The sequence below is a fragment of the Aquarana catesbeiana genome, linkage group LG04 (genome assembly GCF_042186555.1).
Source record: "Aquarana catesbeiana isolate 2022-GZ linkage group LG04, ASM4218655v1, whole genome shotgun sequence".
In the NCBI taxonomy this organism is placed as follows: Eukaryota; Metazoa; Chordata; class Amphibia; order Anura; family Ranidae; genus Aquarana; species Aquarana catesbeiana.
This window is the reverse complement of record NC_133327.1, coordinates 396,322,643-396,349,655: the sequence shown is the minus strand read 5'-3', so window position 1 is coordinate 396,349,655 and position 27,013 is coordinate 396,322,643. Positions and strand designations below refer to the sequence as shown.

The following is a 27,013-nucleotide window of genomic DNA, read 5'->3' as shown; positions in this document are numbered from 1 at the left end:
ATACTACACTGTCCACTATACTATCCACTACACTAACCACTACACTGTCCACTATACTACACTATACTGACCACTACACTATACTGACCACCATACTACACTGTCCACTATACTACACTGTCCACTATACTACACTATACTGACCACCATACTACACTGTCCACTATACTACACTATACTGACCACCATACTACACTGTCCACTATACTACACTACACTGACCACCATATTACACTGTCCACTATACTACACTATACTGACCACCATACTACACTGACCACTATACTACACTGTCCACTATACTACACTATACTGACCACCATACTACACTGTCCACTATACTACACTATACTGACCACCATACTACACTGACCACTATACTACACTGTCCACTCTACTACACTGACCACTATACTACACTATACTGTCCACTACACTAACCACTACACTGTCCACCATACTACACTGTCCACTATACTACACTACACTGTCCACTATACTACACTACACTGACCACCATACTACACTGTCCCACTATACTACACTGTCCACTATACTACACTGTCCACTATACTACACTATACTGACCACCATACTACACTGTCCACTATACTACACTACACTACACTGACCACTATACTACACTGACCACCATACTACACTGTCCACTATACTACACTGTCCACTATACTACACTGACCACTATACTACACTATACTGTCCACTACACTAACCACTACACTGTCCACTATACTACACTATACTGACCATCATACTACACTGTCCACTATACTACACTACACTGTCCACTATACTACACTACACTACACTGACCACCATACTACACTGTCCACTATACTACACTGTCCACTATACTACACTATACTGACCACTATACTACACTGACCGCCATACTACACTGACCACTATACTACACTGTCCACTTTACTACACTATACTGTCCACTACACTAACCACTACACTGTCCACTATACTACACTATACTACTGACCACCATACTACACTGTCCACTATACTACACTACACTGTCCACTATACTACACTGTCCACTACACTAACCACTACACTACACTGTCCACTATACTACACTATAGTGACCACTATACTACACTATACTGACCACCATACTACACTGTCCACTATACTACACTACACTGTCCACTATACTACACTACACTGACCACCATACTACACTGTCCACTATACTACACTACACTGACCACCATACTACACTGACCACCATACTACACTGTCCACTATACTGCACTGTCCACTATACTACACTGTCCACTATACTACACTATACTGTCCTCTACACTAACCACTACACTGTCCACTATACTACACTGTCCACTATACTACACTACACTGTCCACTATACTACACTGTCCACTATACTATACTGTCCACTACACTGTTCACTATACTACACTATACTGACCACTATACTACACTGACCGCCATACTACACTGACCACTATACTACACAATACTGACCACCATACTACACTGACCACTATACTACACTGTCCACTATACTACACTATACTGTCCACTACACTAACCACTACACTGTCCACTATACTACTGACCACCATACTACACTGTCCACTATACTACACTACACTGTCCACTATACTACACTGACCACTATACTACACTGACCGCCATACTACACTGACCACTATACTACACTGTCCACTTTACTACACTATACTGTCCACTACACTAACCACTACACTGTCCACTATACTACACTATACTACTGACCACCATACTACACTGTCCACTATACTACACTACACTGTCCACTATACTACACTGTCCACTACACTAACCACTACACTACACTGTCCACTATACTACACTATAGTGACCACTATACTACACTATACTGACCACCATACTACACTGTCCACTATACTACACTACACTGTCCACTATACTACACTACACTGACCACCATACTACACTGTCCACTATACTACACTACACTGACCACCATACTACACTGACCACCATACTACACTGTCCACTATACTGCACTGTCCACTATACTACACTGTCCACTATACTACACTATACTGTCCTCTACACTAACCACTACACTGTCCACTATACTACACTGTCCACTATACTACACTACACTGTCCACTATACTACACTGTCCACTATACTATACTGTCCACTACACTGTTCACTATACTACACTATACTGACCACTATACTACACTGACCGCCATACTACACTGACCACTATACTACACAATACTGACCACCATACTACACTGACCACTATACTACACTGTCCACTATACTACACTATACTGTCCACTACACTAACCACTACACTGTCCACTATACTACTGACCACCATACTACACTGTCCACTATACTACACTACACTGTCCACTATACTACACTGTCCACTATACTACACTGACCACTATACTACACTGTCCACTATACTACACTGACCACTATACTACACTGAACACTATACTACACTGTCCACTATACTACACTGACCACTACATTACACTGTCCACTATACTACACTATAGTGACCACTATACTACACTAACCACTACACTACACTGTCCACTATACTACACTATAGTGACCACTATACTACACTATACTGACCGCCATACTACACTGTCCACTACACTACACTGACCTCCATACTAAACTACACTGTACTGACCACTATACTAACCAGTATACTATACTACACTAACCACTATACTGACCACCATACTACACTGACCACTATACTACACTACACTGTCCACTACACTATACTGACCACTATACTGTCCACTACACTGCCCCCCATAGTGACCACTACACTACACTGACCTCCATACTATACCACACTACACTGTCCTGCCTGCAGTCTGTCTCTCGCCCCCCCCGGCCTGTAACAAGACTCTCACTCACCTTCTTGTCCTGGCCTGCATCGATCCGGATGAGGAGGAGAAGACAGCGGCGGCTCACATTCTTTTCTCCCCTGTGCTCTGCTTGCTGCCATGTTCAGTGTCCAGCGCCCTGTGATTGGGCGTATGGGGGGTCATGTGCGGAGGCGGGACTTCAGGAGCGATCGAGGACAGGCCAGCCCTACGCCTCACATGACCCCCATACACCCAACCACAGGGCGCCGGACACTTAACATGGCGGCCGGAGCGCGGGGACACAGAATTAGAAATTAGGAGGAGGCAGCCAGTGACACATACTGGCGCCCCCCTAAATATTGCGCCCAGGGCCACGGCACCCCCTGCACCCCCCACGCTATGCCACTGCTTCCCTGCACACACATCCCTCTCATCACAAACACTCAGCATTCACATCCCTCCTGGCAGTACGTCCTAGGTTGGGCAACACACTTCCTTTCTGTACACAGTGCATTACCTTCTCTCTGTACACAGTGCACTACCTTCTCTTTGTACAGAAGCAGCTGCTAGTAGAGATCAAAGAGAAAACAGAAGATGCGTAAGCATGGTGCATTATCCTTGATACATGTTTTTTATTTAGTAAAAGGTGAATGTACTCACAAACCAGTACTTGTGTCATGGTTAAAACATATAAATCATCCGCTCATGTTCATGTGGTAAGATCCTCTATACTTGTAGACACATCGGCTAACGCGTTTTGAGGTAACCCTCTTCCTCAGAGCCTAAAGAACATGTGCATTTCATGTACGTATGCATGGTTTGCTGATTCAGTGAAGACAACTACGTATAAGTGTATCTCTTTAATTTACAATAGTTAAAAACTTACACTCATCTAAAATAATCAATGGTGGAAGTCTAAAAATATTGATATGTGAGTCTGATAAACATTTTGGTTGACTAAAGCCTTATAAATAACATATAAAAATATATATAAAAATTAAAAATAAATCATCTATTCATACATATTATTGTGCAAGTCTTAGTGAGCAAAGGTTTTACATGTATAAAAAAAAAAATCAATAAATTACGTAGATGCACAGAAAAGAAAATTCACATATATGATTAATAATAAATAAATATATAAAAAACATGGTTATTGATGGTAAGAAAGGATACATCTAATGCCCTGTACACACAACCACTTTTCCTGTCGGAATAAACTCTGAAGGTTTTTCTGATGGAGTTCCGATGAAATTCTGCTCAAGCTGTCTTGCATACACACGGTCACACCAAATTCCGACTGGCCAGAACGCGGTGACGTACAACGGGACTAGAAAATGGAAGTTCAATAGCCAGTAGCCAATAGCTTCTGTCTCCTACTTGCTTCAGAGCATGCATAGTTTTTGGTATGTCGAAACAGCATACAGACGATCGGTTTTCCAGATAGGAATTGGTTCCCTCTGAAAAATTTAGAACATGTTGAATTTTCGACGTAAAAAGTCAGATGGGGCATACACACGATCGGAATATACGATGAAAAGCTCCCGTCTGACTTTTTCTGTCGGACATTCTGCTTGTGTGTACACGGCATAGGAGTAACACTGTATATGTCACTTTAATGTTACCTTGATACTCTTGGGTGTCTCTGCGCAAAAACTTATATATTGGAATATGGGAGTACTGTCACCTGTGTGCATGATGATACAGACAGGAGGCAGGTGTGCAAATGTTAACATACAGTGCTATGGGTGCTGATGTCTTCACTGGGCATACCTTGTCTAGATGTATGGGTAATGCCGCGTACACACGACCGTTTTTTCCATCGGAATGAACTCTGATGGTCTTTCTGATGGCGTTCCAACAGAGTTCCATGAAACTGTCTTGCGTACACACGATCACACCAAAGTCCGACCGTCTAGAACGCAGTGACGTACAACACATACGATGGGACTAGAAAAAGGAAGTTCAATAGTGAGTAGCCAATTGCTGCCGTCTCGTACTTCAGAGCATGCGTTGTTTTTGGTCCGTCGGAACAGCATACAGATGAGCGCTTTTCCTGATAGGAACTGATTCGGAAAGATTGGAAACATGTTCTATTTCTAGGTCCCTCAGAATTTTCAAAAAAAAAAGTCTGATGAGGCCCACACATGATCGGAAACAGCTATATGACTGGAAGAGGGTCCTCCTCCTTATGTCTAGCTGGACCCTCCCCGGCTCTTGTGATGTAAAACTATTCTAGTAAATTATATCGCCATCCTTAGGGCTAGCAGCTGTCATAATAGTAGCATCAACCTTAAGGCTTGCTGCAGTGGCCATAATAGTAGAGATTAATAGAGATTAGCTAGGTCCTGGGCTCTGCAGCCAGTAGTGCAGATTACTCTGTCTTTGGCACCTGCTGGCACTGTAGATCAGACTTCTCCCAGGCTCTGCAACCAGCAAATTAGATTGATTTGGCTCTGGGCACTGCAGCTGGAACTAATGATCGGCTGACCAAAGTGTTTGCAGCTAGCTCTTCAGAGCTTCAGTTTCTGCCTCTGTGTGTGTATGATGGTGCCCTCTCCAGAGTCTACTGCTGTGCAGAAACTCACTTAAATTACTAACATTTTAAAAATGGTGCCAAAATCCGCCTTTTCTCGCGTCACTTCTGGTTTTGAAGTGGCACGATTCTAGCCCTCAGTGATGCATACTGACTCCTTGGAAATTATGACACACATCTCCCAGGAGCAGTAGTGAGCAGAGGCGCTGAGGGAAGTGACATCAGGAGCCGCAGTGAGGAAGGGGAACATTGGAAGGGACCACATAGCAACAGGGATTAAAAGATAAGTAAAAAAAAAAAATTCTCCAAATATAATTTCTTATATTATTTTCTGCACAGCAGTTATTATTATTTTTTTTTTTATGGGTGGAACTCCACTTTAAGTGAAGGAAGGGGGGGGTCAATCTAAATTATTCATAGATAAAAATCAAGAATATTCACAAGTTCACCTGTAACCCTGTCACTTGAAAAGTAATTAAAAAAAAAAATCTGCAAAAAGAAACACAATATTCCAGCTAGGAGCAAGTCTGAATTTAAAGTGATCATAAACCCAAAACCAAAAATACAATATATTGCATCTTACCAATCATTAGATCATATTTGTTCCCTCTGTTTTTATCTTGTGATCTGGCTAGTAATGCGCCTCCTGTGTTATAGTGCCCCCATTCTGGATTAAGAAACATACGTAAAAGGGTACCTGTAGACAGCAGCATTGTTGGTCTGAGGAGAGTGTTAGATTTACCAGCAGATTTCAATACACTAACAAATTGAAGCCAAACTCCACCTAACACTTTTAAGCAGCTACAGCAAACAGTTTTGTTTTTTTGGTGGGGGGGTACATCAATAATTAAAAGCTGATCATTGTAAAAACCCCTGTCAGTGGTAAATGGTTTGTCTAATCTCTGTAACTGATACATTCAGCTGGAGAGATTGTTCTTACATTTACTGGCTGGATACCAGATGAAAGAAAGAAAGCCTAAAAAGTAAATCAATGCAGCCATCACATCTAAGAATTGGTTAGCTGCAATATAATACATATTTGCTTTTTGGTTTAATACCACTTTAATTCTCTTCCATAACTACAGCCTCTGGCAAAATCTAGGTCACTACAGACACAGTAGTGATGAGGAGTTTAATGGAAGGAACCACAGCACACAGTGGGGAACCAGCCATTCAACAGACTTGGAAGCATGTTGGATGCTAAAACTTCAGACAGATGCTGTGGCTCTCAAAGAGGATCAAATATGGACTCACTGCCAGCTGAAATTTCAAGTGTCTTATTTGCAGGGATTTTAGAATTTTTTTTTTTTTTTTGAATCCTTTATTGGCTGGCAGGTGACTGCTGTTTTTAAATGTGTAGTTTAGTTCCCTCATTTAAGCCATCAGCAGGGCTGTACTTTATAAAAGTTCAGAAAGCAGCACACAGACTCCTGCTGGGCGGCTAAAAGGCTGCACAGCATATATCGTTACTATAAGAAAAGTATGATAAACTTGCCTATGAAATGTCACAGTGAAGCAGTAAAGCCTGCATTTTATTTATCTGTTTATCGGTATTTGGAATTTAGTGGATTTAGTGGAACACATTTCTAAATATACACAAGATGACATTTATGGTAAAGCTTCCAAATGCTAAAGCTTTGGAAATCAAACTTTCAGATGGGTCAGGCTGTCGCATTCTTCATAGTTTTATAAAATTCCTTTCTTAAGCAGGTCTGTAACTGTTATGTGGTTATTACTTAAAGGCAAAACTTTTTTTTAGGTTAGGATAGAGAAGTGAGGGGATAGACGTTTTTATTGCTGTTTGTGTCCCCTTATTGAGATTTAGAATGAAAGTGAGGCTAAACATAAAAGTTTAAGTTGCCACCAGAACAGGAATAAAGGAGGCATCTTCAAATGGGGAAACTTGTACCTGTGACAAGTGTCCATGAGAGTATTTCCCTTCCATTGAAAAGATATCCTATCATTTTTATGTTGAGTCTACATGACAGGAAGTGAAGGGAATTCTCCACAATGAGACAAAGATGGAACTGACAGCACTGCCATTGGTTTAACCTTCCTTTATGAAAAAAAAGTTTCAACTTCCGGTTCCGGCGCCGCATGGAGTAGCTGTCTCTCCTCACAGCTCCCGCAAACAGGACAAAAACCAGCATAAAAAACCGGCCCAGAAGCCCGCATCCACCCTCCAGCACCCCGGGCTCCAGCACCCAATACATGGACCGCTTTGTAGAAGTCCGCGGTCCTCGCACCAACACGGCCCAGACGGCGCCGCCGGCCCAGCCGCAAATCGAGGCCCCGGCTTCGGCCTACACGGACCTGCACACAAGCGCCCAGCCAGCAGACATGGAAGTAAGTGGCAGTGCAGCCCCACACACATCTCCCCAGGCCTCCCAAGCTCAACCACAGCCACAATCCGCCTCTCCTCAGGCCCCTCTCCCTCAGGCCTTTCAACTACCAGCCCTCCCCCCACAGCTCGCAGGGGACCATGCTACAGAGCGCATAGCACAGGCAGTGGCAGCTCTCCTGTCCCCCATGATTTCAACATCTGTGGAAAACGCTGTAAATGCGGGGATGAAGCAAATTAAGGCCCAGCTAGGAGAACATAACACCAGGCTCCATGATCTAGAACATCGCCTTTCAAGTATGGAAGAAGAGATGTACCAAGCCCAAGCCACAGAACAAGCGCAGGACAAAACAAATCAATACATAATACAAAAACTTGATGATCTGGAAAATAGGTCCAGAAGGAGCAACCTGCGATTCGTGGGGATACCCGAATCGCTACAATCATCTGCTTTATCAGACTTTTGCTCCCGACGTATCCCTGAGGCGCTAGGCATAACGGGCCCCTGCACGGTAGAACGCGCCCACAGAATGGGACCATACAATGAAGAGCGCAAAAATCCTCGCCCCATCATTGCTAAATATCTAAACTACTCCGACAAAGCTCTCATACTCCAAAAATTTAGACAAACTCGCACACTCCAAATTGATGGTGTGAGGGTTCTGATCTTCGCTGACTACTCCATCGAGGTCTCCAAAAAACGCAAAGCCTTCCAACAGATATGCACAGAACTCTTCAAGCAACAATTAAAATTCACCCTAGCATTCCCAGCCACCCTACGCCTCAGGACACCCAGTGGTGAACAGCTATCCTTCCAGGACCCAACAGAAGCGGAAGCATACATGCGATTACTACTCTCCAACTCTCAACAGCAAACCCCCTCCAAGGGCACCTCACTCAACCGCTCCCTGGATCAACGGAGTCCACGCAAAGACTCCCCCAAACGCTTCAGATCCTCACACCCAGACCAGCATCGCGTCACTCCTCGCTGAATTGAAAATTGCAACCGTCATCGCGGGCTACCCAATCTAACCTAATCTACGGACAGTATCCCAATCTGTCCCATCCCAGGTCTTCTACCCTCCCCTTTACGGCATCACGTAATGTATGATGTTATTTGTTTTGACGGTTCTCAGTTCTCAAAATTGAAACAACACTTGTTTGAACACAGTTTTTTTTTCTTTTTCTCTATACGGTTATGTTCCCCTGGTTACACTGTGTATGGCAACATTCACCCCCCCCCCCTAACTTCCGGGTATAAGCGCATTCTACAAATGCCTGTCACCCCTCCACGGGCCAATTGGACCCCAAACCATAACTGTCCTGTTATGGGAGTTGACCTACACAGTGATTCCATGCGGAAAAAAGAGAAGTTCTCAGATTTGTTATTTATGTTACTCTCTATGTTGTCTCCCCTTTATGACATACCCCCCCTTCTTTTTCCCCCCTTTACAGGGCCCAATACATCTCCCCCACACATCAATTATCCCCCTCGATCACTACAAAAATGGCAAACATCTTACCATAGCTGGTACTACAATTCACCATCCACAAAACGATAAATTGTTATCATCTGCCCATACCCCTCACAAGCCTCCCCCAACATGAAAATAATCTCATGGAACGTGAAGGGCCTCAGATCCCCTCAAAAAAGAATGAAAATCCTTAGGCACCTTAAACGGCTCAAAACCGATATAGCCCTACTCCAGGAGACACACCTTTCAGCTCCAGACTTTCATCGCATGAAGAAACTCTGGGTAGGCACTGTTCTAGGCTCTGAGGCAGCAGGACGCAAAGCTGGCGTCCTCCTACTCATACATAAAAATCTCCCTTGCTCAATCATGTCGACAAAAACCGACAAACAGGGCCGTCTGCTCACCACACATGTCAAATTAGGCTCTAAAGAACTCATAATCACGAACGTATATGCCCCCAACAACCCAAGCAAGCAATTTTATTCAGAGCTCTCCGGTTGGCTCCTAGAAAACACTCACCTCCCACACCTAATCGGAGGGGACTTTAATGACACCCTCCATCAGATAGATGACAGATCCTCACCAAAAAATTCAAATCTACGCGTTAACCCTCCCGCCCCCTCCCTCTTCGCAAACACCATGGACTCTATTCACCTACAGGACCTTTGGCGCCTTTCCCACCCAACAGACAGGGAATTCACATTCTTCTCCAGCCCACACAAACTATTCACAAGAATAGATTACTTCTTTGGCTCTGACAACCTAATCCCTTTTCTCCAGAACACCGCAATACACGACATAATCATCTCCGACCACGCACCCATAGAGGTAATCTAAACTTACCCCCACATCCCAACATCTGGCGATTCCCTTCCTTCCTCCACGATAACACTGACTTCCAACAATATATGTCAGATGCATGGACGGAATACTCTCTGAACAATGCCCCCCACATTCAAGACCCCAACCTATTCTGGGACGCCGGCAAAGCTTTCCTAAGAGGCCGTATTATCTCCTATACAACCTCTTTTAAACGCAACACCCTGTCTAAATACAAAGCAGCCAGCTCGCGCCTACACCAGGCACAACGAGCATTATACACCGCTGACTCTCCAGCCAATCGATTGGAATGGCAGGTAGCAAAAAGGGACTTCGATACATGGGTAAACACCCTTGAACACACCAAACAGGCTTACTTAGAAGCCACCTTTCACAAATTTGGAAACAAAGCGGGTAAACTCCTATCCCGACTATGCAAAGGCCCGTTCCGCCCTACCCACATTACATCACTTCGCGATAGTACAGGCACCCTTCACTCCACTCCACAAACAATCAACAAAGTCATGCAACAATTTTACTCTACACTCTACGCCCCAGACCCCATAAACACACAAAAAGCACGCGCTTTCCTAGAAAAAATAAACTTGCCCAAGATTTCCACACTACAACTGGAAACCCTTAACGCTCCTATAACACCTACTGAAATATCAACAACCATTCGCCACCTGACCCTATCCAAGGGCCCAGACGGCTTCACTAGTGAATTTTACAAGACCCTACAACCCCTTCTGGAACCTACCCTCCTCCAAGTATACCGGAATATCTGGTCAGGGGGAACTTACATACAGTCGGGGAACCAGGCTCTTGTAAAATTACTATCCAAAAAGGGCAAAGACCCCCAAGAACCAGGCTCATACAGGCCCATATCACTTCTCAACCTAGATGTGAAAATCCTCTCAAAAATCATTGCCACCAGGCTGGCAGATATTATCCCTTCTTTAATTCACCCCGCTCAATCAGGCTTCGTAAAAGGCAGAACCGCCACCCTCAATATTAGAAAAGTCATGATGGCCCTAGAACATGCACTTCATCACCCAAACACCGACCACGCCATTATCACATTAGACGCAGAAAAGGCCTTCGACAACGTTAGTTTCGAATGGCTATCTATGACAATGTCAGAGATGGGATTTACTGGCCCCTTCCACCACCTCATCTCTGCTATGTACAAAGCCCCAACAGCAAAATTAGTGGTAGCAGGCCTCATGTCAGAAGAATTTCGTCTTCATAAAGGCACTCGCCAAGGATGTCCCCTATCCCCACTCCTTTTTAATATCGCCCTAGAACCCCTATCCAGATATCTAACATTAGCAGCCCCTTTACATGGCATAAAAATAGGCACACATGACATGCGCACATCCCTATTCGCTGACGATGTTCTCATATTTTCGGCTAACCCCCTCTCAGATATGCTAACTATTAAAAGGGTCTTTGATGAATTCCGCTTGTGCTCTGGCCTTCGCATCAATTACAGCAAAAGCGAAATTCTTCCCATTGGCACTCACTCTGTACCACAATGGACACAACAATCCATCTTCCCGATCGCGAAATCCCATATCACCTATCTAGGGATAAAAATAGGCAAACTTCCTTCATCACTGTACCACCTAAACTACCCTCCTTTACTGTCAAAAATTGCTCAAGAATTAAATGCCTGGATGGACCTGCCCCTTTCGCTCTTGGGAAGATGCCACCTAGTAAAAATGGTCAGTTTCGCAAGACTACTATACCCAATGCAAACTATTCCGCTACTGCTACTTCATAAAGACGTATCTTCGCTCAACACCTCTTTAGCAAAATTCCTTTGGCGAAACAAAAGACCACGTATTGCTCTAAAAAAACTACATCTTCCCAGGCGCGAAGGGGGCATCAGTTTACCTCACATCAGACTGTATAATGTAGCTTGCCTGCTAAGAACCAGCATAGACTGGATAACGCAATCCTCCCGCTATTCAAACTTCTCCCTGGAATCCGAAATGGCTCACCCTTACTCACTAGTAGGCCTCCTTCACTGCAGATGGAAGTCAGTTCCCCCCTCCCACCAACACAATCTATTATTAAGAGACACAGTGGTGGCTTGGAGAGAAGCAAGAAAAATACTTAAAATATCTCCTTTCATGTCATCCCATCTCCCAATCCAAGGTAATCCGGCCTTCCCTCAAGGACTAGACCACGAACCTTTCAAAATTTGGGAACGAAAAGGCCTAACAAAATTCTCTTCCCTTTGCAACACCCAAACGGGTCGACCACTACCATTTACCAACATTGCGGATACCTTCGCTCTTCCTACTACTCATACCTTCTATTATGGGCAATGCATCAGCTTCCTAAAAGACACATGCAAACAAGCAGATAAAAGATTTCCAACAAACATCATAGACCAAATGATATCGAACAACTCATACAAAATCTCGGACATATACAAACCCCTCCTACTTAAATCATCCTCACCTCTTTCAGCATCATCGATAAAAAACTGGAATAAAGATTTCCCGGACTCCAACTTAGTGGAAAAAATCCTGCAAGGCCTCAACTCCGTACAAAAGCTAACACCCAATGAAATATGGAGAGAAACACAATTGAAAATAGCTCACAGGGCTTATATGCCCTTCTTATCGTCAAAATCAGACATAAGCAAAGCCATCTGCCCATTGTGCCACTCCCGGAAACCTTCCCTGGCCCACCGCTTCTGGGACTGCTCCTACATTTCAACCTTTTGGGACCAAGTCCTGGCATACATATTCGAAGTGACTCTATTAAAATTACCCAAGGACCCGCTCCTCCTAATCTTCGGCTATTGGGACTCAATACTTTTACCCTGGTCAAAATACACCGCCAGCGCCACAACCCCCTCAGGAAATTTAAAAATAAACGCCTCACACAAAGGGTGGTTCCTAACATGTCTTCTAATCGCAAGAAGAATCATCCTGAAAAACTGGATCTCGCCATCGCACCCCAACATCACCCAAGTCAAACGAGAGCTCTTACACCTACTTACCAAAGACCGCATCAACACGGACTTCAAAAAGAAATCCTCCTCAGACCGCTTTCACTCTAAATGGCACACCTTCATGCTCTCAACTCTCTCCCAAGAGGAAATAGCAAATGTGAGCCAATCTACCTTCTCATACCACGATTCCTACCAGCCGATGCAAAACAAGAAAACATCCCCACAAGAGGCTTCCTCCTAAACTATCCTACAATCATACCGGACTCGGCATACGCCTCTGAACTCACCAATCCAAGATTGCCAACAGTTTCTACATATATTCACATACTGCCAATTTTTCCTATTCCCAAATCTTTACTTACATTGGTAAAATGTCTTCGATTGATCAGTTACCATTTCCCCACCAACCATCCCTCCCTCTTACTCTATATGGCCCTCTTCCCCCTTTTATTTTTTTTTCCCACCAGTTTGAGTTCTCCCCTCACCCACAGGTCCTCCTATTATTCTAAACCAATCTAGTATTCACAGAGAATGTATAATCGGATCCATCCAGGCATTTACCATATTAGCCAATTATCTTCTCTGCTAGGATCTGTCAAATCTTTTCTTTCCTATCCAATCAACCTTCCCTTATAGACATATACTCCTGAAAATTTATGTTCTCCTTTCTTTAGACTTGAGATATCACCGAAATGTTTATCTTACACGTGAATGTACAAACTATCAAAATATCTGTATACATCACTATATGTTATACCGTTTACTGTATGCTTGAAAAACGAAATAAAAACTTTTTGAAAAAAAAAAAAAAAAAAAAAGTTTCACAGATTCTTGAAGTTAAATCTTTAGCTAATATTTTGCCTTTTTTGGTTTCTTTCTACCACCTCATCAATATAGTAATTCAACTTTTAATAAAATCTTTAAACTTTTCAACCAAAATCCTTTTAGACCCAGTGACTATCATGATTAGGTCTTTTTTTCTTGTGATATCAGTAGATCATTGCTGGTGGAGAGGGCCTGCATGGGGCTCTTCCTGAAATCATCACAGCTACTCCTCTCAAGAGCCTTAGCCCTGATACAAGCAGTGGCTTGACTCTTATGCCATGTACACATGACCGGTTTTGCTGTCAGAATAAACTCCGAAGGTTTCTCTGACGGAACTCCGATGGAATTCCATTCAAGCCGTCTTGCCTTCACACGGTCAATCCAAAGTCCGACCAAAGTCTGACCGTCCAGAACGCAGTGACGTACAGCATGTACGACGGGACTAGAAAAAGGAAGATCAATAGCCAGTAGCTAATAGCTTCCATCTCGTACTTGCTTCAGAGCAAGCGTCGTTTTTGGTCCATCGGAACAGCATACGGACAAGCGGTTTTCCCGCTAGGAATTGGTTCCATCGGAAATATTTAGAACATGTTCTATTTCTAGGTCCGTCAGAATTTTTGAAAAAAAAAGTCCAGTGAGGCACACACACGATCGGAATAGACGATGAAAAGCTTCAGTCGGACTTTCTCTTTCGGACATTCCACTCCTGTGTACGTGGCTTAAGTAGGAGTTCTGAAAAATGCCTTGATAGGTAAATATCAGTCTGAATGAGGGGATATTCCTAGGTGGACTTAATTTACATGCAGACTGCCCTAGGTAATGCCCACATGCCAAACCTCCGTTTTTAAAAAGACCTAAAATTGAAAATTCTTTCCAGCAACACAGACCATTAATTAGATGAATGATGTTGGTAAAATGCATTTAAAACACATGGGCATGAATGTGACATAGGAGAATGGAAGCACAGGGAAAAACTCAGCAGTGTGACAATAGTTACAGTCTAATAAGCAGGCGGGTGACAAAAGAAGCTGCAACGCTGCTGCAGAATAAATATAAATAAATATATAAAATAAACCCCTATATTTTTTGGAAAGCTGGGGATGATGGTGCAGACATTGTAAATATAATGAATCTGCAGAAGCACTTTGTCCTGACCAGTGGCTATTTTCAGTACTACACTGCTTAATTTATATATGTTTCTTTTTAGCTGTAGTAAAAGAAACACCTAAAAAAGCTAAGGCTGAAAAGGAAACTCCTCCCAAAGGTCAGTAACTGCTAGTGGGAAAAAAATGTACTATAATAATGTGAATTAACAGTGCATGTGTTTAAAAAACAAAAACAAAGAAAACATAAGATGCATAGTGGCCAATTGGGCTTTAAATCTGAACTCCAGACAGAATAGAAAAAAAAAATATTATTTTTAAATCTAAGCTGTGTGGGAACATGAAGTTGACCTGCTATCAACCCTTTTTGTAAACTCCTATTTAGTAAAACTCAATCTGGGGGAGGGAGGAACAGAATTTGCAGCCAATCAGGTGTGATGCATGCACATTTGTTAACAAGGATCTTGCTGAGAGAGTAGTGTGAGAGACAGAGAGATAAAGAGATGAGCTCATTATTCTACCATTTTTCTTTCATTGCCCAGTCATAGGCTAGGGGAGGGAACTGTAAGTGCTACACAACTGCAGCAAAGAAAATCAGGTCTCCCCCTCTGCCAGATAGGGCAGCATTATGTAAATCTCAGAACTGGAAAGACAAAAATAAAAATCCTTTGGCAAGCAAAACTGCTCCCATACACACAGTATGTATTGTATCTATGTATTTAGCTATGTGTCTGGAGTTCAGCTTAAAATTTTGGTTTTCAGGGGAAGGTTTACAGGCACATAGAAAAGTGACAGCAAAAAAAAAAAAAGACTGAGTGGTCCATCAAGTCTGCCGGGTTTTTTTTCCGTTAACTTTTTTTGTCAGAGTATAGAAGAAGAAAATTATGTTTGGAATCTGGTTGTACAGGCGATATCTCCAATTCTCTTTTCTTCTGCTTTTTATTTGCGTTCAAAAGTCTTCTCTTAACCTTTTAAAGCACATTTATTTCTTATTTCTAATCCACCTGTAGAAAAGAAAAAATCTGAACCAAAAACAAAAGCTGAAAAGAAAGCACCAGGTATGTCTCTCAGCAAAATGCTCAATAGCTCTGAACTTTGAAATATAGAAAATATTATGTAAGGGCTAGCGTGATTGCTTTCTGTTGAATGCATTGTGTTGAGCTTCTCTTCAGCCTAAGAGAGCAGAAAAAATGTCAGTATCTTATGTTTCTTAAGCATTTCCATAGTTCATATGCATACCATTTAATTACATTTTTGTGCCTCATTTTAGACGTTACAAAAGAAAAACCAGAACCCAAAGAAAAAACTGGGAAGAAAGCTGCAGACAAAGGTTTGAAGCTTCATTCAGGGAGAACAATGATAGATATACTATTACATATTATTTAACCTACTTTTGAATTTTCTTACTTATGCACTTATGAAACTCCTTTTAGAAGTTCCCAATTGTCATTAGTTTGTTGCTAAATAGGGATGCATAAAAGTTTTTACTTTGTCAAAATTTTGGCTTTTGCAACAAATCATAAATGCACCACCCTTGACTTGAATTATTTTGCATTGAAGCCTGCAAAACATTTCAGTTTTGATCAGTATTTCACATGTGCAATGCTCAGGCTCCTGCAAACTATAGCTTCAGCCCAGGTCAATATCGAGGTATGGACCTTAGACCTTGGTTCACACTGATGCAGCTTTGAAATCGCGCTACTTCAGCGTGATTTCAAAGCCACAGATCAGTGCAAAATGCACTGTTAATTTCATTATGGCTTGCAACTTCATTTAACAGAAATCTATGCAAGTCGCAATGAAATTGGAAAAAAGTAGTGTAGGAACCTTTTTCATAATCGCTGTGACATGAGTCACTGCAATATGAAAGGTTCCATCGCTGGCAATGGGTTGCGCCTTGAGTTCATTTGATTTGGAACTGTCAAATCACATGACAAATTGCACAAATTGCGGTGCAGGAGAAGGCATGGACAATGGACAGCAGCACCAAAGTTAAAAAAATACAGAGGGTGCTCCAGGGAGAAAAAATCCTGGAGTCGGTAAGGGAGAGGGAGGGGCATTGGGGGATACAGACTTTGACCATATTTCATGTTAAAGCCTAAATATGGACGTAACTTAAAGTATGGTCAGAAAGGTGGACCTAGCTTTTAAATGGCTCCTGAGGTTTGCTTAAAGGATAAGTCCACCCTAACACTAAAATCTCTACATCTACAGACATCCATGATCTAACACTAACCTATCTAGCCCTGTAAAGAAGAAATTGCTATACATACCTATTTTGAAGCTGATCCGACCGACTTCTTTATAGGGCTAGATAGGTTAGTGTTAGATCATGGATATCTGTAGATGTAGTGATTTTAGTGTTATGCCCCGTACACACGGTCGGACTTTGTTCGGACATTCCGACAACAAAATCCTAGGATTTTTTCCGACGGATGTTGGCTCAAACTTGTCTTGCATACACACGGTCACACAAAGTTGTCGGAAAATACGATCATTCTAAACGCGGTGATGTAAAACATGTATGTCGGGACTATAAACGGGGCAGTGGCCAATAGCTTTCATCTCTTTATTTATTCTGAGCATGCGTGGGACTTTGTCCGTCGGATTTGTGTACACACGATCGGAATTTCCGACAACGGATTTTGTTGTCGGAAAATTTTATCTCCTGCTCTCCAACTTTGTGTGTCGGAAAATCCGATGGAAAATGTCCGATGGAGCCCACATACGGTCGGAATTTCCGACAACACGCTCCGATCGGACATTTTCCATCGGAAAATCCGACCGTGTGTATGGGGCATTAGGGTGAACTTCCCCTTTAACAATGAGCAAAATGAAAAAGGGCATGCAGGCTGTCACTAGCAAAAACAGTAGCTTTTTCTTCTTTTTTTTCTTTTTTTTTTTTAAGTCTGCCCATTACATTGTTTTTTTACCTGTTGATGTAGTCAGTAGATACATTTTTTTTGTGTTTAATGCTTTTAAAAGCCCGCATCATATGTGTACTTTTTTATTTTGCCAATAGTTACACGTTAAGCTCTTGTATTTTTTTTTTTACTTTGAAAAAAAACAAAAAACAATGAAGCTATAACTGCTCCCCCCCATTCCATGTACGACCCATTAAAGCAGTCAAACCTTTCCTTCCATGTGTTTATTACTGGCTGGTGACATTAAAGATAACTTAACCTCTTACCAACCACATAATGCATATATGCCGCAAATAGATAGGTGGGCTTTAACATCCAGCCACCACACATATGCATTCATGGCAGCAGGAAGCTGTGTGCTAAGAGTGCAGTCACATCACTCTCCCAGCACACAAACTGAGCTGTCACCAATGGCTCTCGGTCAAGGCTTTTGGAATGGGCTCCTGATCATGTGACTGCTATGAGAGGCAATCACAGAGGTCAATTGATACAGCAGTCACACCACCTCCCAAGCCCACTTAAAGCGGGGGTCCACCTATCTATCGTTTTTTTTTTTTTTTTAGTTCATTCACAAACTTTTCTTCTCAGCATTACATACTCACATATTGTGTGTAATATGTCCGCCTGTGTCAGATTTCGTCGGAAAGAATAACTTATATTATTCACTGCAGGCGGTTTCCATCTTCATTGTGGGCATTTGAAGCCCACAAGCATTAATTTCCTGGATGTGGTGAATGCTGTGCTCCCAGCATTCACCGCTCGTTCCCGCACATGCTCAGTGGCATCCTGGGAAGCCTGAGACTAGCTCCCAGGAGTCTGGGAGAGGCTAGAAACATGCCTACTCCCACGGGAGGAGAACCAGGAAGTGCAAAGAAGAATAGAAAAATAAAAGGTAATTACGGCGATTTAAATTTTTTTAAACGGCATGTCAGCATCTAGGCAAGGAAGAGAATACATACAGATATTGTTCAAAATTTGGGTGGAACCCTGCTTTAAAGGGCCTCTCTGGTCAGCTTCAAGGGTTTGAAGTGACACCAAACAATATCCTTTTTATTCAAAAATATTCCATAATTGTCCTGTAATCTATTTTTCATGAAATTGTTCCTTGCTGTGTTTTACACCTCTTTGTAACATCCTCCATGAGTTACTGAACCCCCCCCCCCCCCCCAATTCCATTTGTTTGGAACAAGCAGTGCATGTTAGTTGTGGTCATGTACACTACAAATCGCATAGCCTATAGTTCCTAGTTAATCTTGAGAGAGCAAGAGAGTGTGGATAGGTTCCTACACAGTAGGTCCACAAAGAATGAATGTAGCCACCCTCTAACAGAGTGTCAGAACACATCCTCAAAAAAGAGAAATTTGTGGATTTGGAGGTGGCTGAGAGCAATAGAAGATATTTTTTGAGTTAGGAATATATACTTAAATATATATATTTTTTAAAACCAGTTTAGTGTCACTTTAACAAGGTTTATTTGTAATATAGTAAAAGAGGCAAGCACTGAGACAGGTATGTTGCTGATTAGGAGATGGATGTAGAACATTTTTTTTGCCTAATACCACTTTTTTTACATACAGTAAGTTGTGGGTGTTGTATGTTTTACTTCTGTGTAATAGTTTAATGCCACAGTCTCTTATTTGTGTATCTGTGTATTTCAGTAGCTGCCAAGGAAAAACCTGAAAAAGCTGAGAAAAAAGTAACTGACAAAAGTTAGTACATTTCAATGTTTATAGTTTTTTTTTTATAACAGAGATATATGATGGGGTTACCCTTGCAAGGATAAGTGCTATTTTATTTAAAGTTGAACTCTAAGCAGATATAAAAGACAGAAATGTATGCAGCGATGTAATCATTAATGCATAAATAAATGTATTTTTTTTTAAACGCAAGCAGTGTAAGTACCTGGCATCAGCCTCTTGCAATCCCTGTACAGTTTGCCTCTAGTGACAGCAAGTGAGGGATCTTTTCCCCCCACTTGATACTATTTTTAAAAAATGGACCTACAGGGCTCTGCCCACCAGGCTGCGTCTTTCATTCTCAGAGCTTTGTGAATGGGAAACTACAAGTACCAACATCCTTTGCGGCTGTCTGCTTTTAGTTCTCAATGAACTACCATGGTGCTGTCGTGCTCTGGTAGTTCATTGTCTCTTCCTGTCAGTGTGCATCTACCTGCCCATACGAGGTATGACCAGACAGATACACTGACAAGTCTTCAGGAGTCCTGCATGGCACCTGTGATCTGCTGATTGCAGGTGCAATGTTTTATAGGCTCCAAGTAAAAAAAATGCACATTTTTTTACCTGCAAAAAGATGTGATTTTTTTTTTTTTTTAAAGGTGAACTCCTAGCTGTCAATTGACAATAGGCTGGGTGGGAAGTGGTTAATAGTCCCCTGATAATCTATAAAGAGTATATTTTACCTTTACAATGTTATCACATAGAGGGCTTGTTAGCCCCCTTGTGTTAGCAATAAAGTTGAAATGAGGCCAATAATTCTTGGTTAATCACTTACAGTTTACTCTAAAGTGAATTTACCACTGTTTATAGATGCTATAACATTTACACAAATCAATTAATATACAAGGCATTTAGCAGATTACATTTTGGTCAGAATTTTTGATGAATTTCAATTTTTTTTTCTTTTTTTTTTATGTTTTATAACAGAAAAAATGTTTTTATTTTCAATTTTTTTTAAAAACCACAGTGGTGATCAAATGTCATTAAAAATAAGCTCTGTTTGTGTGAAAACAATTATATAAATTTAATTTGCACACAGTGTTGCATGACTACCAAATTGCCAGCTAAAGTAGCACAGTGCTGAAAAGTAAAAAAATGCCCTGGTCATGAAAAAGGTAAAACCTTCAGGAGGTCAAGTGGTTAAAGTGCCACCTGTTAATATTTTTGTGTACCCTAAATTTTCACAATTTTTGCGGGCACATGCAGTTTTGAGGCTTGTGGTATTAGTTTATTTAGGCAGATTGTGTTTGCTTAGCATTTTTACTTGTAGATCAAGCTACATTTTAGTAACCACTCATGCAGAAATCCAAGTAATGTGAAATGGTTAACAAACCTTTTATTTAAACTGTGGTTTGGCTGTAAAGCCATTTTACATGTTTAATTGTTACACTAGGTAAGGTGATAATACAGACATAAGAGAAGACCTGGCAGGGAATCAAACATTGTACCAATGTACATAAAATAGAGAAAGATGTGTTATGTTATACTGCTTTAGGGTACCTCATTTTAATTCAGGGCATGCACCAAACCTTAGTACCCATCCAAGCATGCTCTTGTGAACACAGTAAGAAGTCATTATTTTCATCATAATCATATACATTTTTTTTTCAGTAAGTGCTAAAGAAAAAACAGAAAAAGAGGCTGCAAAGAAAGCCCCAGCCAAAGGTAACTTTTTTTTTTTTTTGCCTTTAACAAATATCAGATTATTTGCAAACTGTATGAATAGACAAAAGTTTATTTCTTAATTTGAAACCTATCCAACCCTAACAGTACATATCACATACTGTATATCTACAGTGATAGGTACATTTAACACATAAGGCTTGGCTCACACTATTGCAATATAATTTCGATCCTAATTTTAGTGTAATTATGTAGTGCTACTTGGATGCAACTTGGATTACGTTTGTACATTATATTCTATGGTGCCAAATCGCACTGGAATTGCACCAAAGTAGTACAGGAATCTTTTCCAACGCCGCGCTGATGTAAATGGGCACCATCAAAAACAATGTAATTTCCCTTGGGATGCAATTCCATGCAACTCAAGTTGCATCTGAAATTGCAGTAGTGCATGAAGCTAGGTGTGTAAATGAAACCTAACCTGTGAAAATAAACAGACAGCTTTCAACAAAAAGGTTAACTGAGTGTCTATATGCACATTTTCAGCTTTGATGTAGTACTATATTATTGGTAAAAAAATAATTTTAAATAAAAGGGCAAAGGTACAGTGGGGCAAAAAAGTATTTAGTCAGCCACCAATTGTGCAAGTTCTCCCACTGAGAGAGGCCTGTAATTGTCATCATAGGTATACCTCAACTATGAGAGACAAAATGTGGAAACAAATCCAGACAATCACATTGTCTAATTTTTAAAAGAATGTATTTGCAAATTATGGTGGAAAATAAGTATTTTGTCAATATCAAAAGTTCATCTCAATACTTTGTTATATATCCTTTGTTGGCAATGACAGAGGTCAAACGTTTTCTGTAAGTCCTCACAAGGTTGTCACACACTGTTGCTAGTATGTTGGCCCATTCCTCCATGCAGATCTCCTCTAGAGCAGTGATGTTTTGGGGCTGTCACTGGGCAACACGGACTTTCAACTCCCTCCAAAGGTTTTCTATGGGGTTGCGATCCGGAGACTGGCTAGGCCACTCCAGGACCTTGAAATGCTTCTTCCGAAGCCACTCCTTCGTTGCCCGGGCAGTGTGTTTGGGATCATTGTCATGCTGAAAGACCCAGCCACGTTTCATCTTCAATGCCCATGCTGATGGGAGGAGGTTTGCACTCAAAATCTCACGATACATGGCCCCATTCATTCTTTCATGTACACGGATCATTCGTCCTGTTCCCTTTGCAGAGAAACAGCCCCAAAGCATGATGTTGCCACCCCCATGCTTCACAGTAGGTATGGTGTTCTTTGGTTGCAACTCAGCATTCTCTCTCCTCCAAACACGACGAGTTGTGTTTCTACCAAACAGTTCTACTTTGGTTTCATCTGACCATATGACATTCTCCTAATCCTCTTCTGGATCATCCAAATGCTCTCTAGCAAACCTCAGATGGGCCCGGACATGTACTGGCTTAAGCAGGGAGACACGTCTGGCACTGCAGGATCTGAGTCCCTGCCGGCGTAGTTTGTTACTGATGGTAGCCTTTGTTATGTTGGTCCCAGCTCTCTGCAGGTCATTCACTAGATCCCCCCATGTGGTTCTGGGATTTTTACTCACCATTCTTGTGATCATTTTGACCCCACGGGGTGAGATATTGCGTGGAGCCCCAGATTGAGGGAGATTATCAGTGGTTTTGTATGTCTTTCATTTTCTAATTATTGCTCCCACAGTTGATTTCTTCAAACCAGGCTGCTTGCCTATTGCAGATTCAGTCCTCCCAGCCTGGTGCAGGTTTACAATTTTGTTTCTGGTGTCCTTCGAAAGCTCTTTGGTCTTCACCATAGTGGAGTTTGGAGTGTGACGGTTTGAGGTTGTGGACAGGTGTCTTTTATACTGATAACAAGTTCAAACAGGTGCCATTAATACAGGTAATGAGTGGAGGACAGAGGAGCCTCTTAGAGAAGAAGATACAGGTCTGTGAGAGCCAGAAATCTTGCTTGATTGTAGGTGACCAAATATTTATTTTCCACCATAATTTGCAAATAAATTCTTTCAAAAATCAGACAATGTGATTGTCTGGATTTGTTTCCACATTTTGTCTCTCATAGTTGAGGTATACCTATGATGACAATTACAGGCCTCTCTCATCTTTTTAAGTGGGAGAACTTGCACAGTTGGTGGCTGATTAAATACTTTTTTGCCCCACTGTATATGACAGATCCAACTCTGCACAAGATTTACAGATGAAATTCTACAAACAGTAAAGCCACTTAACATATAAATGCACAGCACTGCATATGTTTTAAAGCAAAGAAACATTTGTTGGAGCACGTTCAGTTCTCCTCATAGATCGTGGCATTCCCCACACCACATAAGTGTGAACCTAGCCTAAGTGTGCACAGTTTCTCTTCTGTAACTTTACCTATTAGGTAGTGGTACATGATGCATCAATATATTTTGTAATTTGAGATAAATAATTACAAATTGATGTTATTTATATATACTGTATATATAATATAGTTAAACTAAACACTTCTGCCGTGTAGCAAATATACTTCTTACAAGATTGCTTCCAATGTGTACCTCCTCAATTTTCCACCAAACACATATAAAAAAAATGAAGATGCAATCCCAATCTTTGCAATACACAGCCTGATGAAGAACATGGTTTATGTTAGAAACTGTGCAGTCACCTATCTCAGATTATCTGTAATGTTTATGAAGATTGAAGTAAAGTGAATATTGCAAAAATTGGGATTACATCATGTACAGTGTGTGTGTGTGTGTGTGTGTGTGTGTATACAGTAAGGACGGAAAGTATTCAGACATCCTTAAATTTTTCACTCTTTGTTATATTGCAGCCATTTACTAAAATCATTTTCTTTCAAGTTCATTTTCTTCCTCATTAATGTACACACAGCACTCCATATTTGCAGAAAAACACAGAATTGTTGACATTTTTGCAGATTTGTTAAAAAAGAAAAACTGAAATATCACATGGTCCTAAGTATTCAGACCCCTTACTCAGTATTTAATAGAAGCACCCTTTTGATCTAATACAGCCATGAGGCTTTTTGGGAAAGATGCAACAAGTTTTTCACACCTGGATTTGGGGATCCTCTGCCATTCCTCCTTGCAGATCCTCTCCAGTTCTGTCAGGTTGGATGGTAAACATTGGTGGACAGCCAATTTTATGTCTCTCCAGAGATGCTCAATTGGGATTAAGTCAGGGCTCTGGCTGGGCCATTCAAGAACATTCACAAAGTTGTTGTGAAGCCACTCCTTCATTATTTTAGCTGTGTGCTTAGGGTCATTGTCTTATTGGAAGGTAAACCTCCGGCCCCGTCTGAGGTCCTGAGTACTCTGGAGAAGGTTTTCATCCAGGATATCCCTGTACTTGGCCACTGTGCTCTTAGGAACCTTAAGTGCAGCAGAATTTTTTTTGTAACCTTGGCCAGATCTGTGCCTTGCCACAATTCTGTCTCTGAGCTCTTCAGGCAGTTCCTTTGACCTCATGATTCTCATTTGCTCTGACATGCACTGTGAGCTGTAAGGTCTTATAGACAGGTGTGTGGCTTTCCTAATCAAGTCCAATCAGTATAATCAAACACAGCTGGACTCAAATGAAGGTGTAGAACCATCTCAAGGATGATCAGAAGAAATGGACAGCACCTGAGTTAAACATATGAGTGTCACAGCAAAGGGTCTGAATACTTAGGACCATGTGATATTTCAGTTTTTCTTTTTTAATAAATCCTTACCATGATCTTTAACAAGTTTATATGGTTTCAGAAGTTGCAAAGGAAGCTGACAAAAAAGAGAAAGCTGAGAAAAAGGTCCCAGCCAAAGGTTAGTAACTGGCAGTCTTGTTTCTTTAATATAATAGTAATAGATATAACAAGAGGGTTTTGCTGTATTATGGTATGCTTCTCTGAAAACATTTATGTGCCAAAAAACAAAGGTGCAGTTTATATAATGTTTTTTTGTTTTTTTTTCAAATCAATCCCGAGCTCAAGCCGAAACCCAGCAGCTGTTTATTTACATGTAATGATAGTTATCTGCTGAGAGTTGAAAAAGTAAAAAATAAAAATAAATTATCCGATCTTTAACCTTGAACATCTGTCACAACTGAATTTATGTGGATGGGTTAATCTCCAGATATTTGTCATTCAGTGGACATGGTACTGATTGAGCACCTGTTGTTGAGTAAAATGTATAGCATTCACATTATAAAAATGTAACATTTAGTTGAATATTGTAAAATATTAAAGCATTTGGGAAATGTTTTTTATTAGCACTATAAATAATGTAAGATTCAGTTGAGTTTTGTAAATGTTTACAGACACCCTTGATTAGACAGTAAAGGAATATTTGTGGTGCCTGGATTGGATTTTGAATCTGAAAATAAAACCCCCTCTACTTATCTAAAACGTTGCTCTTTGGACCAACTTTCCTCAGTTTGATTTCACCCACTGAAAGCACTTAATTAAGTTAAAGTATAAGTAAACCCTCCTATTGTTTTCAGCCAAGGAAGCTGCCATCTTTGCTTCTGTTTAATCTTCAACTGCCATGATGCTGCACATGTGATCAGTTATGACATCAGCCATTGGTTGATATGGCAGTTTGGTTGAGAGCACAACCAATGGGAACTTCAAGAGAGTTCAAAAGAGAGGAAAAGGAGATACGAGAGAGGAATCATAAGAAAGGATACAGGCTTCAGATTTTCAATGAATGAATGATCGTAACCTCCCCCAGAATTTCTAATCTTCTAAGTTCCCCCCTACAGTGGTTGGTTGGCCGGCCGGCTCAGGGGCCACCTTCAGACATGATATTGCATCCTATTCCATGTGTTGATATTCTGTAAAGTGACCTTTATAATCAATCTTGACTGCATTTGGGTAAAAAAAAGTTAAAAATGCTGCACAAATATGTATCAGAAGCTCCTGTGTCCCTAATATGGGACAAGACCCAACTTCTTTGCAAGTGTGATGACTTGTGTTCTCAAGGTCTATTGCAGCAACACAGCTGCATCACATCTGCTGTTTTTATACTTATCAGAGGTACTGCTGGGTTTTCAAAGGTCTATGATTCTGCAAGAATAAAAAAAAAAAAAAATATATATATATATATACATACACATATATACAGTGTCCATACTTTTTTCTTTATATTATTTCATTTCTGTGTGCATCTTCAGTACAACATATTTTCTATTTTTTCACTAACTACAAAAGAAGATTCTGAAAAACTTGCAAAACCTGAGAAAAAAGTTTCAGCCAAAGGTTGGTTGATCCTTAATCTTTTTAATCTTTTTAAAATATTTATTTAGCAGCTATTATATGTCATTTAACACCCTACCTATCCACAAACTTCCCCTAAAGAATACATACATGCTGGACCTAAGGTATAAGGGATATGATACTTGCAGAGAAGAGTCTCCTCAGCACTGGTTCGATAAACCTACTGTTGGTCATGAGATAGCAGCAGTATGACATTTTTTGCTGAAGCAAAGGATCCTAGTGCAGACCTAGGAGTATTCTCACACCCTCATCTAATTTCCCTTGTGGTTGTGCTTTGAAAACATACTGACAGCATACATCTAGTGTAAATATTTGTAGATATGTGTGCATATGTGCTTGCATTTGTATTTAGCACCCCCCCCCCCCCGGGAGTCAACTCTTTGTAGAATCACCTTTCACTACAATTACAGCTGCAAGTCTTTTTTGGTATGTATCTACCAAATTTGCACATC

At 41.1% G+C, this 27,013-nt stretch overlaps 1 protein-coding gene across 1 annotated transcript in view; it reads left to right on the top strand.

Moving 5' to 3' along the window:
* Positions 1-27,013, top strand: part of LOC141141259 (uncharacterized) — a 1,017,917-nt gene that overhangs the window by 294,223 nt on the left and 696,681 nt on the right. The window contains exons 12-17 of the mRNA XM_073628940.1: positions 15,090-15,146; positions 15,996-16,043; positions 16,256-16,315; positions 19,568-19,618; positions 21,257-21,310; positions 25,054-25,110. Of these exons, the coding sequence (XP_073485041.1) occupies positions 15,090-15,146; positions 15,996-16,043; positions 16,256-16,315; positions 19,568-19,618; positions 21,257-21,310; positions 25,054-25,110 (327 nt within the window). The remainder of the gene's footprint in view (positions 1-15,089; positions 15,147-15,995; positions 16,044-16,255; positions 16,316-19,567; positions 19,619-21,256; positions 21,311-25,053; positions 25,111-27,013) is intronic.